The sequence below is a fragment of the Chenopodium album genome, chromosome 12 (assembly GCF_948465745.1).
Source record: "Chenopodium album chromosome 12, dcCheAlbu1.1, whole genome shotgun sequence".
NCBI lineage: Eukaryota > Viridiplantae > Streptophyta > Magnoliopsida > Caryophyllales > Amaranthaceae > Chenopodium > Chenopodium album.
This window is the reverse complement of record NC_137845.1, coordinates 40,998,866-41,014,407: the sequence shown is the minus strand read 5'-3', so window position 1 is coordinate 41,014,407 and position 15,542 is coordinate 40,998,866. Positions and strand designations below refer to the sequence as shown.

At 34.4% G+C, this 15,542-nt stretch overlaps 4 protein-coding genes across 4 annotated transcripts; all 4 read right to left on the bottom strand.

Moving 5' to 3' along the window:
• Nucleotides 1–215: 215 nt before the first annotated feature.
• Nucleotides 216–4,232, bottom strand: LOC145571178 (replication protein A 70 kDa DNA-binding subunit D-like). The gene is made up of 9 exons (XM_081630253.1): nucleotides 4,190–4,232; nucleotides 3,990–4,102; nucleotides 1,818–1,961; nucleotides 1,449–1,710; nucleotides 1,264–1,363; nucleotides 1,053–1,180; nucleotides 699–964; nucleotides 437–615; nucleotides 216–357 (listed from the first exon to the last, which is right to left on the bottom strand). The coding sequence occupies exons 1-9, from the start codon at nucleotides 4,230–4,232 to the stop codon at nucleotides 216–218; spliced, it is 1,377 nt and encodes a 458-aa protein (XP_081486379.1).
• A 124-nt stretch (nucleotides 4,233–4,356) lies between these two features.
• On the bottom strand, nucleotides 4,357–5,223 carry LOC145571177 (uncharacterized). The gene has a single exon (XM_081630252.1). The coding sequence runs from the start codon at nucleotides 5,221–5,223 to the stop codon at nucleotides 4,357–4,359; it is 867 nt and encodes a 288-aa protein (XP_081486378.1).
• Nucleotides 5,224–5,366: 143 nt separating this feature from the next.
• Nucleotides 5,367–6,083, bottom strand: LOC145571176 (uncharacterized). Its single transcript, XM_081630250.1, has 2 exons — nucleotides 5,767–6,083; nucleotides 5,367–5,628 (listed from the first exon to the last, which is right to left on the bottom strand). Exons 1-2 carry the CDS (start codon nucleotides 6,081–6,083, stop codon nucleotides 5,367–5,369), a joined length of 579 nt encoding a protein of 192 aa, XP_081486376.1.
• A 78-nt stretch (nucleotides 6,084–6,161) lies between these two features.
• Nucleotides 6,162–7,675, bottom strand: LOC145571175 (uncharacterized). Its single transcript, XM_081630249.1, has 3 exons — nucleotides 7,664–7,675; nucleotides 6,829–7,481; nucleotides 6,162–6,669 (listed from the first exon to the last, which is right to left on the bottom strand). The coding sequence occupies exons 1-3, from the start codon at nucleotides 7,673–7,675 to the stop codon at nucleotides 6,162–6,164; spliced, it is 1,173 nt and encodes a 390-aa protein (XP_081486375.1).
• Between the last annotated feature and the right edge of the window lie 7,867 nt (nucleotides 7,676–15,542).

Sequence of the window (15,542 nt, the reverse complement as noted above, 5' to 3'; positions counted from 1 at the left end):
TGCTAAGCAAACCTCCATCAAGTTACTCCAATGAGACAAATTTGAGAGCCCACCTCAGAGCTCCCACCCTACTCAAAATGTTTGCTGGTCCAACACAAAAGTAAGCCTCCTTAGTCGACAGTCTAGCTGCTGCTTCATTAAAATCATTCTAGCATTCCTATCAAGGTAGCAAGTGGTATTAAGTTAAGAGCTTGTTATGTGTTAGGCTTGTAGTCTTAGGTATGTGAGTTACTTATAGCAAGTGCTTTGCTGTATATGTCAGCAAGTTGCATGCCAAAGAGCTTCTCACACTCTGCTCTAAAAGCTGTGATCTTCAATTCCCCTGTTCCATCAGTTATGGTGAAGGTGTAGTTTACCCTACATGAAACAATATGACAATGCAATTAGCTTTCTAATTAAGACGTGCTTGTTATTGCCATTACAAGAACATAGTTACCTAGTAGTGGCTGTGCAGACTTTGTTAGGGCAATTGGAACATTTGAAGGTCTCACCAACTAGCTCATCACAGCAACGGCCACAATTATCGCAGCCAATGTAAGCAATAGTTTTCTTCACATCAGGTTTAGGAATTGTTGCTGCGAGCCATATGCGCTCTTCTTGCATTGTATTAGTAAGCTGCAATATTAAAATAACAATTTAGGCATGCACATCTATAGATTGGAACGTTAAATACAAGAGTAATGTTTGTAAACCAAAACCTTTTTCAGTTCAAGTTCAGCAATAGTAGTTATAATCCTTTCATCAAATGGTTCACGGATTTGTAGAACCTTAGCCATCAAGTCACTTATGTAAGGTTTTTTTTCCTTAGTCTTGTTGAAAATAGATACCAAGTTAGCATTATAGCTAAATACATGCTTTACATATTGGTTGTAGATAGTAACTGACCATTTTTTGAGATGATCTGCTGTCTCTCCTGAAGGGCCTAGTATTACTGATGTGGACATAAAGGATGCTAGTGAGAATCCTGTTGATCCAAAAAATTTCTAAAGTGTTAGGCATAGGAGCTTATATAATCTTGCCTAAGAATATATAAATGTAGTAGAACCAGTTACCTTTGTGACCTGTTGGGCGCATGTAGGTGAAACCAGCAATGAGTGGAACTGATGGCCAAGAAGCTAATTTTTCGCATGCTTCAGTAGCAAGTCCTCCCCAAAGTGAGAGCATTAAAGGCTGGTAAATACTGCATGTTAATCAAATTATGGGTATCAGTGATCTAATGTTCATCCTGTGTTATTAATTAGATAACTATGTGTAAGAATTTACCTGTCATCAACTATCACAACCTCTCCGACATCCATTAAAGCCTCTGATCCAGTTTTGACCTGCCTGACCTGCTCCATGTATACAATTACCCCAAAGACATCTGCAAGAAGCATAATAAAGTAATCTTACTGCAGGCACTCTAGCTTAGAAGTAATTGTAATAAGCAAAATTATTTAGGTAGATACCAAAGCGTTCATTCTTAGAGCTGGTGCATAGAATAGCAGCAATTGGAATGTACTTAGGAAGCACAGGACCTGCTTTAGCTTGAAGTGGCTGGATGGTTGTATTCCCTCCAAAGGTCATCTGGCAGTCATCTTTTCTTGTTTTCCATTTCTCATCAACAGCTCTTAGTGGAGAATTTGCAATTTCATACTCCCTACCTAGCTCAAGAATTCCCTTAAAGCTCTCCACTTCATTTTCGAATAAAGTTCCACGAATGTGATTTCCCTTAAGCAATAAGAATGACAAAAACAATTAAATCCAGTTGAGTTTTCCTAATAAACAACCTGTACAAAATGCAAGCAAAAAGAAAATAGGAAAATTTACAAACAAACCTCACTGTCTTCTAGTTTCAGCCATTGATACAGAGTTTTGTTAGGAGATAGCTTTGGTTCTGCTTTCTCAATTACCCTTGCTCGAACTTTGTACGCCTTAGTTTGTGGAGTCAGATTGCCAATGGGGGTATATTCAGGCTTCATCTACACATTGTGTTGGATATGTTATAAGCTGCAGCTTGTAAGTAAACAAGAATAAACAAAATTATAAGGATTTGTACAAGTCATTCTTAGTAATCTGTTTGTTGTTTTGATAATTTAGATTGTACTCAACTTTCTTTTACAGTCTTCTTTTAGGAAAAGCCTCTCTTCAACCTATCCCACAAAAATTATCTCAGAATGTAGTAGTTTGTTTATCCAAGGCATAACAGTTTCCTTACACCATTCAAATCAAAGCTTCTAGTTCTCATAAAACACTAAAGAAAGCATGAATTATTAAGTAAAACCAATACAACTCTAAGAATCCAATAACTAATTATACAAGTACACCATGCAGCAACTAAGTAGTGTAAAGGAAATAACAAAGGTCAGAGCAATATGTCCAAGAGATTTAACTAATAATCATAGATGGTTTTATAGTTAATTAATAGTTCATAAGCAATTACTTGAAGAACAAAGATAGCCAAATTGTCCAACAGTAAATAACATACTTTAAAAAGAAGCTACCACACCTAAATAGGGTGTGTAATATGAGCAGCAGTGCATGAGTACAAAAAAATCATGTTAAACAGGACTTGTTATAACATTCATCTACATTAATACTGTAATTTAGGCAGAACATTTTAGTAATACCAAACAATGATAAGCAGTGACCTATTTCAAAGCTTTATTACAAAGAATCTAAGTAGATAGTTCTTTTTAAGTCTCAGAAAAAGTTAGCATAAAGAGAAATTCAAATTGCTTCTTTGATTAGGGTGCAAAATCAGTTCACATTATGATTGGTTATTTATTTCTTCTACTAAAATAGTCACTTGTTACTATCCATTTGTGTGCTCATTTATTTATTGTTGTGGTAGATATAACCTTAAATACTTTATAATTGTATATGCATAACATGAAGAAATGTAGTAAATTATAACAGAGGATTCATAAATGCAATGTTAAAAGCATGTCAAGTGATTATATGTGATAAAAAACTTATGCTGGCAAAATATATAATGATAAAAGAATCCATTTAAGCATTTAATTGAAAACGAAATATAGAATCTAGAGGTGAAGAAGTACCTTTAATGGAGCTCCTTAATTATGCTCTTCTATTTTTGAGAGAATACTGATGAGAATGGTGAGAGAGTGCTTTGGAAACTCATATATTTAGCCTTATAAATGGTTATTATCTAGCAAGTAATACACTGATCCTAGCTTTTGTAGGATCAGGGAAGTGACAAGTAGACCAAACAAAGAAGTGAGACGATTTGACTATGCCTTTTCTTGTAACAGTTATAAGTATATCTATTATAGTGATCTAAGATAATGTGCATTGAGATGAGGAATTAATTTTTTATTGCCACTTGCTTACCTCCTATCACAGTCCTAATAAAGTAGTTTGTTATTAGCTGTGCTTTTTTGGTAAAAGTTGTAAGCAGAGCTATTTTTGTGATTTAAGCACTTAATGAATCCCGTTTTGCTAACGAACATTGAGAACTGGAACATCTTCCTGTTGTTGCAAAGTGTTTATTGCTTGATTATATATATATATAATAATGTTCTTCATCTTTGCAATATTGTGTGTTGTGTGTGTGTGTGTGTGTGTTTTTTTTTTTCCGGGTTTAAAAGGGGGAATTTTTCTAACCCATCACCCAAAAAAAGCATGGGCTGTTTCAATGGGTTCTACATTACTTTACTAGGCTAGACTACATGCTATGGACATTGCTTATAATGCCTTCATTAAGTTGGACTCTATTTATTTTGGGAACCAAAGAGCTTTGCTTTTAGCAGGCCTTTTTGTTTGATGCTATCTGAGTTTTTTTGAAGTGTTAACTTCATATATTCAAGTTTTATAAGTTGTAACACAAAACAATTAATAATCTCTGGCTTAAAAGTGAAAATATAATTATGTAAAGGCACATGAAATGGACTTTATAAATAGATCTGGATAAGCAATTGCAGCTGATACAATTATACGTTACAAAATTTTCAATGTGAAGGTCTAAATTTGCCAATATACCTTCCTACAATTCTTCTTAGAGAAGTAATTTGAGATTTAGCGCATATTGTTAATGACACTGCAGAATTTGCACAAGTCTGAGAGAAGAAATGTATCCAGGTTGCCCATTTGTTAGAAAAACCTACATTAGAAGCTTAATGATATTTAGGAACCATAAGCAAATGCACATTGAATGAAGCTGTTTATTGAGTGACCCTTTAAAACTCACCTTGATGAACCTTTGTTGGTGCTATACTGCTGTAATGCTGCATCATCAACTTATAAATTATTTGCTAGAGCCTACATTTAAGTAGACAAGTATTATGCTATGTGTGGCTGCTTAGGATTAAGTGTACATTAAGCATGGATAGTTAGAAATCATCCTAGAAAACTGACCTATGAAGAGTTTTCAGATATGATCCCAACCTTGTATAGTATATCAAAAGACACAACATTCCTTACACCGTCTGCGTCTTGTTTTTCTTTAGTAGGCTTGTTTAACACTCTTACTTGGCTTGATTTCCGCGCTCTAGATAGCCCAACATAAAGCTGGCCATGAGAAAAGCAAGGACGTCGTAAATAAATCCTAACCTTGTTGAGAGTTTGGCCTTGAGCTTTGTTTATGGTCATAGCAAAGCTCAGCTTAATTGGAAATTGTATCCATTCGAACTTGAATGGGTAATGGCTGGAAGAGGAAGGCCTCAGGTTAGCACGTGATAAAAAGACCATCTCGCCTGAATGATGGCCTGTTGTGATCATACATAGGATAACATTTCGGTAGAATGCTTTACAGATGAGTCGAGTTCCATTGCATAGGCTTGAAGCTGGAGCTATGTTCCGAAGCAAAATCACAGGACAATTTTGTTTCAGAACTAAAGAGTGTGGGCTCATTCCTTTAGGGCATAAATTATTTAAAAACTCGGTGGTGTAGATGTTGCAATTATCATCAATCAAAGAATCAAAGCTTTTATACACTGCTGCTTCACCAGGGTGATTTTCTATAAGAAGGTTGTTGATTTCATCAACATTATCATTAAGAGGTGTTAATATAGCGCGATTAGTGAAAATTTCTAAGCTGAAGTGACCTTCTGACAGCTCTGGAAACACCTCTTTAATAAGCTGTGACAAAGAAACACCTTCTTCTTCAAATGGGATGAGGAGCTCATTAGGGAGTTGGATGTTTCCAGTTTCTGTTTCCTGGAGTTCACCATTCCTAAGAGCCAGCAAGAAATCAGAGCACAATGGGTCTGACCGTGCACACATGTTCTCACTTAGCCTAATACGCGTAAAGCATTTCCATAAATAAGAAGAATCTAAACTTGCTGCCACTGCTACTTTTTGAGATATTTTAGGCACAACAGGAAAAACATGTTCTCATCCAAAAACAACTACTTTACCGCCAATGGTTATTCTTCCTCACATAAATCTCTAAGCAACATGTCAAGAAATTCAATATTTTCTTTCAAAGCCATTGAAGCTTCATCCCAAATTATCAGAGTGCTCGCTCTTAATAGGTCTGCAAGGCCACTTTGCTTAGACACATTGCAAGCCATTGACACAGAGTGGTTTAGAGGTAGTTTAAAACGCGAATGAGCTGTTTGACCCGTGAGCATATTTGATCCAGCTATGCCTGATGTTGCTGTAGGAAGCACTATCTTGCCCATTTGTCTAATAGCAGCATAGAGAGCACAGTAAAGGTAAGTTTTACCCGTGCCCCTAGGATAATCAATAAAAAAGACTCCCGGTTCTTCATTGTTGACCTTGCTCATAATTGCAGTGAAAGCTTCATGTTGCTTGCTGTTTTACGTAGCAATTGCTTCAATATATTCATCAGGTATAGGTGCATCTAATGCATCTATAATATCTTTAGTCCTGGTAAGCCCTTCATCAGCAGGGACGACTAAAGACTCCAACCCAAAATCTTGTAATGTCTTTCCCATCTCTTCTAAATATCGTTCCACATCACGAACTGTTATTGCTTTTACTTTTTGTTCCTCGCCTCTTAATGAATAGCTATAGTCTTCACAAATAGCATTGTAGTATTTATGCCATAGTGCTAAAGGATCACGCGAGTTACCAAAATTAAGTAGTGTTGCAAATAGCCTTCGCAGTGCCCGTGGCATCTATGCAGTAGCAGCTTCATCCATACACATTTCCACTGCATCATCTTCACTAAGTAGACCTAAGTTTCCAGCAGCTTCTTAGAACGTAGCACAGAGAAACCCATTAACAATATGCAGGTCTTCAAAGGATGTAGGACCCCTTACATGCGTTAAGAAAAGACAGAGAAAATACCTCTCCCCTACAGATGAGGAAACAAAGGCTGATCTGCTGACGACAACACCAAAAGAACGTTCTTTCCATGTCTTAGAAGCAGGCTGCCACACATAATGTTCAGAAAATTCAGAATACAATAATTTTGGCTTGTCTGAAAATGCAGCATTCATTTTGAAAAATTCAGTTAATGATGTTCTGGCCCTTCTACTGTCAGCAACTACATCCTCTAGCTGGTCAGTAGCATTAAATCTAACAGAATAGTGGTTTGACAAGTGCACTTGCAGCAATAGTACAGGCGGACTCATCTCATAAAGATCAAATGAAAAGATCCTCCAGGCAGCTTCACAAGGAGATACCCAACGGCCTGCCTGAAATTGTTTAATCTCATCAACAAGTGGCCTTGGGCCTATTTCTGCTACATTGAATGAACATCTGTCATGCACTTTGTAGACATATTTATACAAATACTTCACAGCTTGAATTGTGGAGCAAATCTCCACATTTAAATGGCAATCAAAGAGCGTTGACAAGTAAGGATTGTAGGGGATCACCCATTTGTTTTTCTAGCCTTCTCCCCTGATACGAATAGACTCGCCAGTAAAGCGCCTACGGTAAGCAGGGTAACCGCTATCATTGCTCGTGGTTGTGTCGTTGTATGCTTTTAGGTAGCCATATTTACACTTTCCTTCCCACCCCTTCTTGTTCATGTAGGAACATTTAGGATCGTCCTTGCCACAAGGGCCATGCATCATATGGCGAAGAACAATTTTACGCAAGTGAGGGTTGTCATTGCTAGGATTCTCAGCACAAGTGAAATTATCATACAAGGCTGGTTCCTTGATTTCATATCCTTGTTTTAGTATAATCAGCATATGAACATGCGGAAGGCCACGCTTCGGAAACGCCACAACATAAATGAAAGCTGCCACTTCACCAAAGACATGTTCATTTGTAATTTTCTTTTTCAGCGCAATAAGTTTTGCCTTGAAAACACGCGCAACTAAATCAGGTCGGTCTTGAGCTTTTTCACCGGGGGCAAGTTTTGCTTTAGTTTCTGGCCAGTTGGGATTGCAAGTCATAGTCACAAAGAGGTCAGGCTTGCCAAACCTCTGTACAAGAGTAATTGCATTAAGGTACCTCTTGCTCAAATCTCGAGGGCATCCAAGGAATGTAGGGGGCAATATAACTGAGTGACCAACATTAGAAGCATTTATTTCCCCACCATCAAATGTATCAACAAGATCCTAATATAATTCAACCCTTATTTTTTTCTGGTTTTTTCGGAAAAAATCCAAGCGCGTATTTTCAATCTTCACATACATATCCACAATGAATTGCAAAAATGGTCGTCTTGCTCTTAACAAATAATTGCCAATCCGTATCTGGAAACGATAGGCATAATACTCCCTAGCAGAAATAAACCTACCTCATTTGCCATTAATAGCAACTGAGACAACAACATGCACAAAAACACTAATTATAACACACATCTGATTGTTTAGAGAATTCATTAGCAATGTATGTACATTAGCCATGCATGTAATAAAATATATTAAAATCTTAGATAGATCATCTCCTTACAGCAATGCAGCAGCAGCAACATCATCATCCCCATCTACAGTGGCTGTGTCTACAAAGCTTTGATCATGAGTTTGCCGACAAGAAGACATTTTTAGAAGGCCATGGTTCCAACCACAATCGCCTTGAGGGAACAATAAAGGGTATTGCAGAGGTTCATAGCAGCCATAGTAATGCATTATACAGTGGTTCGGAGTAGACTTCCCATACACTGTGATGTGAGGAGTATTTTGTTCATGGGATGCACTAGCATCAGCCCATATAGCAGCCACCTCGTTAGATGTTAGAGCATTGTACACCCGCTGATCCAAAGTAGGGTCTTTGTTGAGGGTAATCACAGTTTCAGCTGAGACAGTAATATCCCTCAGAGATTTAAAAAATCTAGCATAAGGGTTATGCGACATAACTTCCATCAGAATTGCAATAACATTTTCCTGGAGCTCTAGGAAGAGGTCAAGTCGGTGCTTAGCCTCATGCTGAGAATCATAAGAAATAAAGTTGAAGGAATTGTGGCTGGGTGCCATCAGGCAAAAAGTCGGGTACAAAATGGTATAGCTGCCCATGTAATTTGAAGGCATATACGCCTTTTTTTTATTGTGATTCCAATGCACCCCCCCAAAGAGCTAAAAGCGAACATGTTATTATATAAATGCGCATATGTTTGAAAGTGTTCGGCAATTTCATCTTTTGAAGTGAATAGTCTAATAATCTCAAGTGGAAGCTGATTATTGACAATCACACACTCTCCACCACTACAGCAAAATTTAGGAGATTCATAAGCAAATTTTTTGCCAAGCATATATCACAGAAATAAGGAGCTGCCAATTCTAAAGGAGTTGTTGGCATTTGCTGACCAACATCCCAAGCATCTCCAACTCCATTTTTATAACCACGTCTTAGTTTACAATTTGGCCAACATGTACAACAAAGCAATTAAATATAGCAAATTAAACAATACAGTACCTGGCCCTATAGGTTTAGGCTTCCTCTGTTTCTTTTTTTGGGCTCTCTAGTAAGTGCCCGTACACATTTGCTTATTCGAGTTTTAGTTTTAGAAGACGAAGGGTAATCAGGGTAGTCTGTAACAACTGAAAATAGCGTATGATATATAAGGTAAGAATCCTAGCATACTCAATTTACTACAATATAATAGGTTAGGAAGACAATACCCATAGATGGCCGACACTGATAAGAATCTAGTAGACAGTATACTCCTGCCATGTATAGACAGTAAACCACATCAATACATAATAAAAAGCCAAACTCCCTTAGTTCACACTATAAATGATAAAAATAACAGTATATAGATGCAAGTAGCTACACTAACAATGAAACAAACTTTATATAATTGTAAAGTTATAGATTTCATTTCTCTTAAAAGGACACTATCAATAGTAGCAATTACATAGACAAGGCTCAAGATAAAGCAAAAGACATGGCCATTAAATTCAGAATACAACAAACACACCATCACAAAGTCAACTGAGCACTATAGCTCTTAGGTTTATAAAAGAAAAATACTAAACAGGCCATCAACCAACACATATTCTAAAATTTGTCCTATCATCTCCAAAGAACTACCCTACAACTAATTCCTCTTCCTACGCTTAAAAACAGCTTCCAAATCAGATGGAACCCTAAGCAGATGGCGATTAGCTGCACTTGCCCTCTTGAAAGTAGGACGAGCTCTACGCTTGCGAGGAGTTAGTGGTGGTAGGCTTGGAGTTGAGATTTTGTTACGGAGAGATTTAGGTGTGCTGCAGTCATGCTCATCTAGGAATGGCGCCAAGTGAAGTGCTCCTTGCACACCCAACACACATTCTTGAGCAAACATGTAGCTTTCTCGGGCCAATGAACACTTAATACCAGCATATTTTTCATGGCCATAGTTCAAGTCAATTATTTCTACCCTGTACCTGCACTGGAGGAAAGAAACAGCCTTCACAGCAGCATTTTGTTTAGCAGCTGCCTCACTAATGCATATGTAACTGATTATACACTCCATATTAACTATTTCTCCAGGATAATACACCGTAAGCCATGCCACATATCCCTGCAATGCAAGCTCAGATGACTCAATAGTTGAGGCTCGTGCACGCGTCTCTACAGTCAGCACATGCATCACATCCAAGTAGTCAATAAACACATCCTTCGCACCTGCCTTCTCAAGGAAAGCACTAAGCTAGTTAACAGGTGGTTTCTGCAGTACCCGTTCCTTAAACTCCAAAGCATCATGCTTCAGCTGGAACAACACCTCATAACGCTTGTACATCCAAATCTTAGTACTCGTCCAATCATGAATACAGAGGTCATACTCTAGCCTCAAGTGTCGAACAGCCTCCTCTGCCGCTTTTTTAGAGGAAGCCTCCAACTTTTCACCCTCACCACCATCAAAAGTGTAGATGTGTGAAAAACCAATGTCTGTCGTTTCAACATGCACCTTCACATGATTCTTAGTAATGTCCACTAATTAAACAGGACGTAGAAACTGCAGGTGATCCATAACCTGCTTTAATAAGCAACAGTACGAAATACAAACCTTGTGAAACTCTAGCTCCATGACCTGTGTGCATGACCAACGGATGAAACAATTAACATCCTTCCGATTCACTAATTCTAGAACATAACCCACCTCACTCAAAATTATAAAAAGATGAGCTAAAGGTGAACAAGACAACATTCTAATCAATCCTATCCTAAACCAACACAAGAAAAGTCCTCTTAGAAAACAATAAAACTACAATAAAAGGTATAAGCAATAGAAAATAAAGCAACTGGCATATAGACCAGAAAAGCCATACCAATAATTCTGAGCAGCAGATGGAAAAAAAATAACAAATATACACTAAAACTACAAGGCCAACACCAGAGCAATCCCACACCAGGTAGCCTAACAAGAAAGCATACACCATAAAAAGGGACCACAATCTAATAGGCACTTACTCCATGTGAAATAGAATTTCGTATCACTATCACACATCCACATTAATACTTTTACCTAAACAGAACACATTAGTGGAATCCAACATGTGTCACATACCAAGCACATATTTGAACCCAATAAAAGTACAATAAGATGTATAAGCAATAGCAAAACAAAGCAAATAGCATAAAGATCAGAAAAGCCATACCAATAATTCTGGGTAGTAGATGGAAAACAAGACCCCAACACCAACCAACAGATGGCAAAAAAGACCCCAACACCAGCCTGCACAAACCATAACATTATAATCAGTGATCTAACCAATTAAATATATTATCACTCATTAGCCAATTTTGTCTTAAAAGGAATATATAAACTATACAGAACAACCATATCAAAACCAATATAAACATCAAAAAATGGAACCCAAGATCATTCTAAAAGCATAAATTTCATAAACACCAATGTTTAACAATTGAAACATAGTGCATGTAGCTCTGGCAGCCATAATTTGTATAACTAAATTACTCCACATTAAAATAGCCTAAATATATAGTAAATTGTCATGGCAAGCAAGTCAAGATATACTTAGTTTGATTGGCAATCCAAGTAAGTCCAACACAAGTCCTTAAGCATATATCACATTTTCTGATTAGTGTAAATGCAAAGTTCCAATTGCCTAGTAGATGCATTCAGCAAGAACAAGGAACGTTAAAATTAATTAAAATAATTATATAAGAGCAGGAAATTACCACCAAGAGTTCTTGGTTTTTCCCTTTTTTTTGGATTTGGAATTTGGATTGGGAATGACTTCAAGTGATAATATATAGATAGATAGAATAGAAGTCACTGTCATTTTCATAAATTTCTATATAAGCTCAACATAAGCCTCGAGAACACCATTTTATTTGTTAGCAATTTTAATTATAATATTTTAATTTTAACAATGAATTATAATTAAGCACAATATGGTCTAAAAATCAAAAAATATGAGTCAAATACAATACAAATTTTAGTATATCAGTGTAAAAAGGGAAAAATATCCAAAAAGAGAAACAATCTGAAGTAATCTAAATCCAATGCTTATATATAATACAATTTACCTTATGATGAAATGGTAGGTGTTTTGACATTTTGTAGCCGTTGATGAAATGTTGTGGTGTTGCTTTATCAAATGCAAAAGGTGAGGAAGCACTTGTTGGCAAGGCATCAAATAAGCTGCCGGAGAAACCACATAAAAGATTGAAACACAATGATGTGTCAACTTCATCATACAAAGATCCAGAGGAAAAGGAAAAAATGGGGAAAAAAAATTGGGGAAAAAAAAATTAAGTCAGCATCATAATCGAAAGAAAAAGAAAAAATTGGGAAAACAAAATTGGGGGAAAAAACAGAAAAAAAGAAGACATTTTGAGAAGAATGCATGGTCTCCATGAATCATTAAAGAAGTAATGCTGAAGATGACAGCAGCTCACACCAAGATCCAAAAGAAAAGGAAAAAAACAAAATGGTGGGCACATGTCCCCTTGAAAACCCCACGTTAGCAAAAAGAGGAAGAAAAGCCACGTGAGCTAAAATTCAGCAAAGAAGCCACCATATTGCCACATCACAATAGCTGCCACACATGCCCCTCACACATGTGAGCACTATTCATAAGGGGAACAAGTGAAACATTTTAAGGGTTGAGGATAAACAAAAGGGATGAATAATAAATATGTTGCCATTGTATTTGTTTTCAATCTCAAATTCACAACCATCAATATATAATATTAAAACTCGTGGCAAGACATGTTTTGCTATGTATCACCAATTTTACCATTTGGCATATGATGTGTCGCCAAATCATACCATACCATTAATGATTGGAAAAATTCATGCATTAACCTCCATGTATTAATGTTTAGTTTAATTGATAAAGTCTTCATATGCATAACATTTCCCATGTAACTCCTTGATAATTACACAATAATAAAGTTTGTAAGAAATTAAACATAACTCCATTTTTATTTTATACATTAATTCATAAAATTGTATTGTAATTATAAATTAAAGATTTTTGTGCATTATGGAATAGTATATATTTTGACATCATAAAGATTTGATTAATCATTTTTTTTTACTACGAGTTGATTTTAATGCAAAAAAATTATTTTTATAGTCAAACCAACTTATACAAACAACAAACTAAATAAGCTGTCATCTTAAAAAAAAAAAATTAAAAATAACACCCACCACTTAAGCTCTCAGTGACAAACAATCCAAAAAATATATAGTTTGATTAAAGTAATAGATTTATAATGACTAGGGGCATCGCATGGGCCCATAACTAATTAAAAATTTAAGAATAATAAATCTTGTTCATTTATTTGTTTGACTATTAAAATTTTGAAGGAAAAAAAAAGTAAACTGTTTATTTTTAAAATAACTGCTTATTTTATTCTCAAAAAAAAAAAAAATTATTTTGTCGCCAAAAACAATCGGTTTAATGCTATCTCCATTATTTGTACAGCAGAAGTTAACATCGTTAAGTTTGTATTATCATCAAGAACAAGAATGTTTTTTTTTTTTAAAGGGAGGAATATTAGATATTCTATCCTCCACATCTAAGTAAAAAAATATATGCACCAATATCATACGAAATACATTTATGAAAGTCGAAATTCAGAATCAAACGAATTAAGGTTTGGGAATCAAACTTTAAGGTTGTTTAAAGTAATCGATCAATTATTATCACCAATTTTATATCAAATAGAACTAATTTTTATTGTATTTATTGTATACAAATATGTCATTCTACTATATTAATTATTAAGTCAACTCTATAAATGGTCAAGATTTAATATTGAATTTTAAAGGTCCATATTTAAAGATTACGGTGGCTATAATACTCCCTCCATCCCTTTATTGGAACCCTACTTTTACTATTTACTAATCACATACTAAAGAGAAATCTAGTATCATATTACTAATATATAAATCCGGTCTCGCAGACAGGTCACGAGACAGCGACACTTGGCATTCCAGTTTTTTGCCAAGTGTCGAGCCACGTAGGCGACAAAAATTCTATATTGTGATTAGATTAGTTGTATAGTTATATTAGATTGGATAGATCTGTTTAAGATAAAAAAAGTAAACAAAAAACAATTTATATTTATTTCTTTTGAAAAAAATTATCTTTTTATTGACAAAAGAATTTTACTTATAAACAAAAGACTACATATTAGAATTAATATAAATATCCATTTAACAATAGGGTTTTACTTCTATATGAATAACAACGTAATTATAATTGTAAATATGGCGATGTATAATTAATTTTTTTTGTCTACCTTTGATTTACCATCAAAGTTTTTGAATCATGTCTTCTTCATATTCGGTTGTAATTTATTTTTTTCACTTAAAAGCGTTTTATTAATAATTTAATTTTTTAAAAGGTACTACTAAATTTAATGCTACAATTATTATTATTAAAAAACATGCCACTAATAAGTACACTCTCTACAATGGATATCCTGGGCAACGTCCGAGGGCATGTACAAGTAACTACAGTAATATATAAAGCTAAACTTTTAGGCAGGCCATGAGACAACGACACTTGGCGTTTCAACTTTTTGCCAAGTGTCGCGCCACATATGCCACAATTACATATTAATATGACACGTAGAATTTATTTGGATATATTTTTTATAAATAAAAAATTTGTATTTTTTTAATAGTATAAAAATTAAGATAGATTTTGTAGGATAAAGAAAGTTAGTTTAGAGTTTTATTATCAATAAAATTTTGATAGATTTATATGATAAAATTGTTGGTTTAGAATTTTATTTCCGATAAAATATCTATTTTTGGAGTGAAGGATGTGATTCAAAGTGTATAACATTCATTTATAATATATCATAATTGATTGAAAAAAATAATTCACAATCTAAAATGATTATATTATTTTAAGTATAATTGTCACTCGGGTCGGGTCACGGGTCATTTCAGATCGAGTCACTTCAGGTCACAGGTTAAGAAACGTTCATAATAGCCCAAAGTTTTGGGTTCAGGTCAACTCAACGGGTTTATCACAATTTTTTTGTTTACTTTATTTTTGGCTAATTTTTAGAAATTTCTAATATTTCAAGCTTAGTTTGTTTTTTTTTTTTTAATAATTTTTTAAATCAAACATTTTCACCAATATTATTTTTAGTCATTACATGCCTACTACATAATTTAAATATCACAAAATCACATCAATTCCAAACTAATTTTGTATCAATAATAAAATTTAAAACTTGGTATATAGATAAAAAGTTTATATCTTAAAATTCAATAAATAAACCGAGCATCACATGGGGCATCAAACTAGTATATAAATAAAGTAGTCATTTTTTGGGAGTATTTGGCACGCCACATAAGAAAATGTATTATTTCTAGCAATAAAAAATTAGATTTGTATTTTATTTTTGAATAAAAAAATTCACTCACCATAAAAAAAAAAAAGTGACGAATGGTAAAAAAATTAAAATTATATAGCCACTTAGGTAAAAGTAATGAATTATATTTGATACCTAAATGCCATGCAGATTAAAAATTATAAATAAAATTTTCTTGTAATTTTTTAAAAAAGTAATTTATCTTATAAACTAATGGTTAAAAAAGTAAAGATAAGTGCACAAATTTAGAAGATAAAATTTTATAGCGTTTATGATAAAGAAAAATTGTTCCTCAATCATAATTAAATTAAAATTAAAATTAAATTAAAAAAATGATAAAATTAAATTTTGTGATACCTACCATTATAAATTGACTCATCTTACAA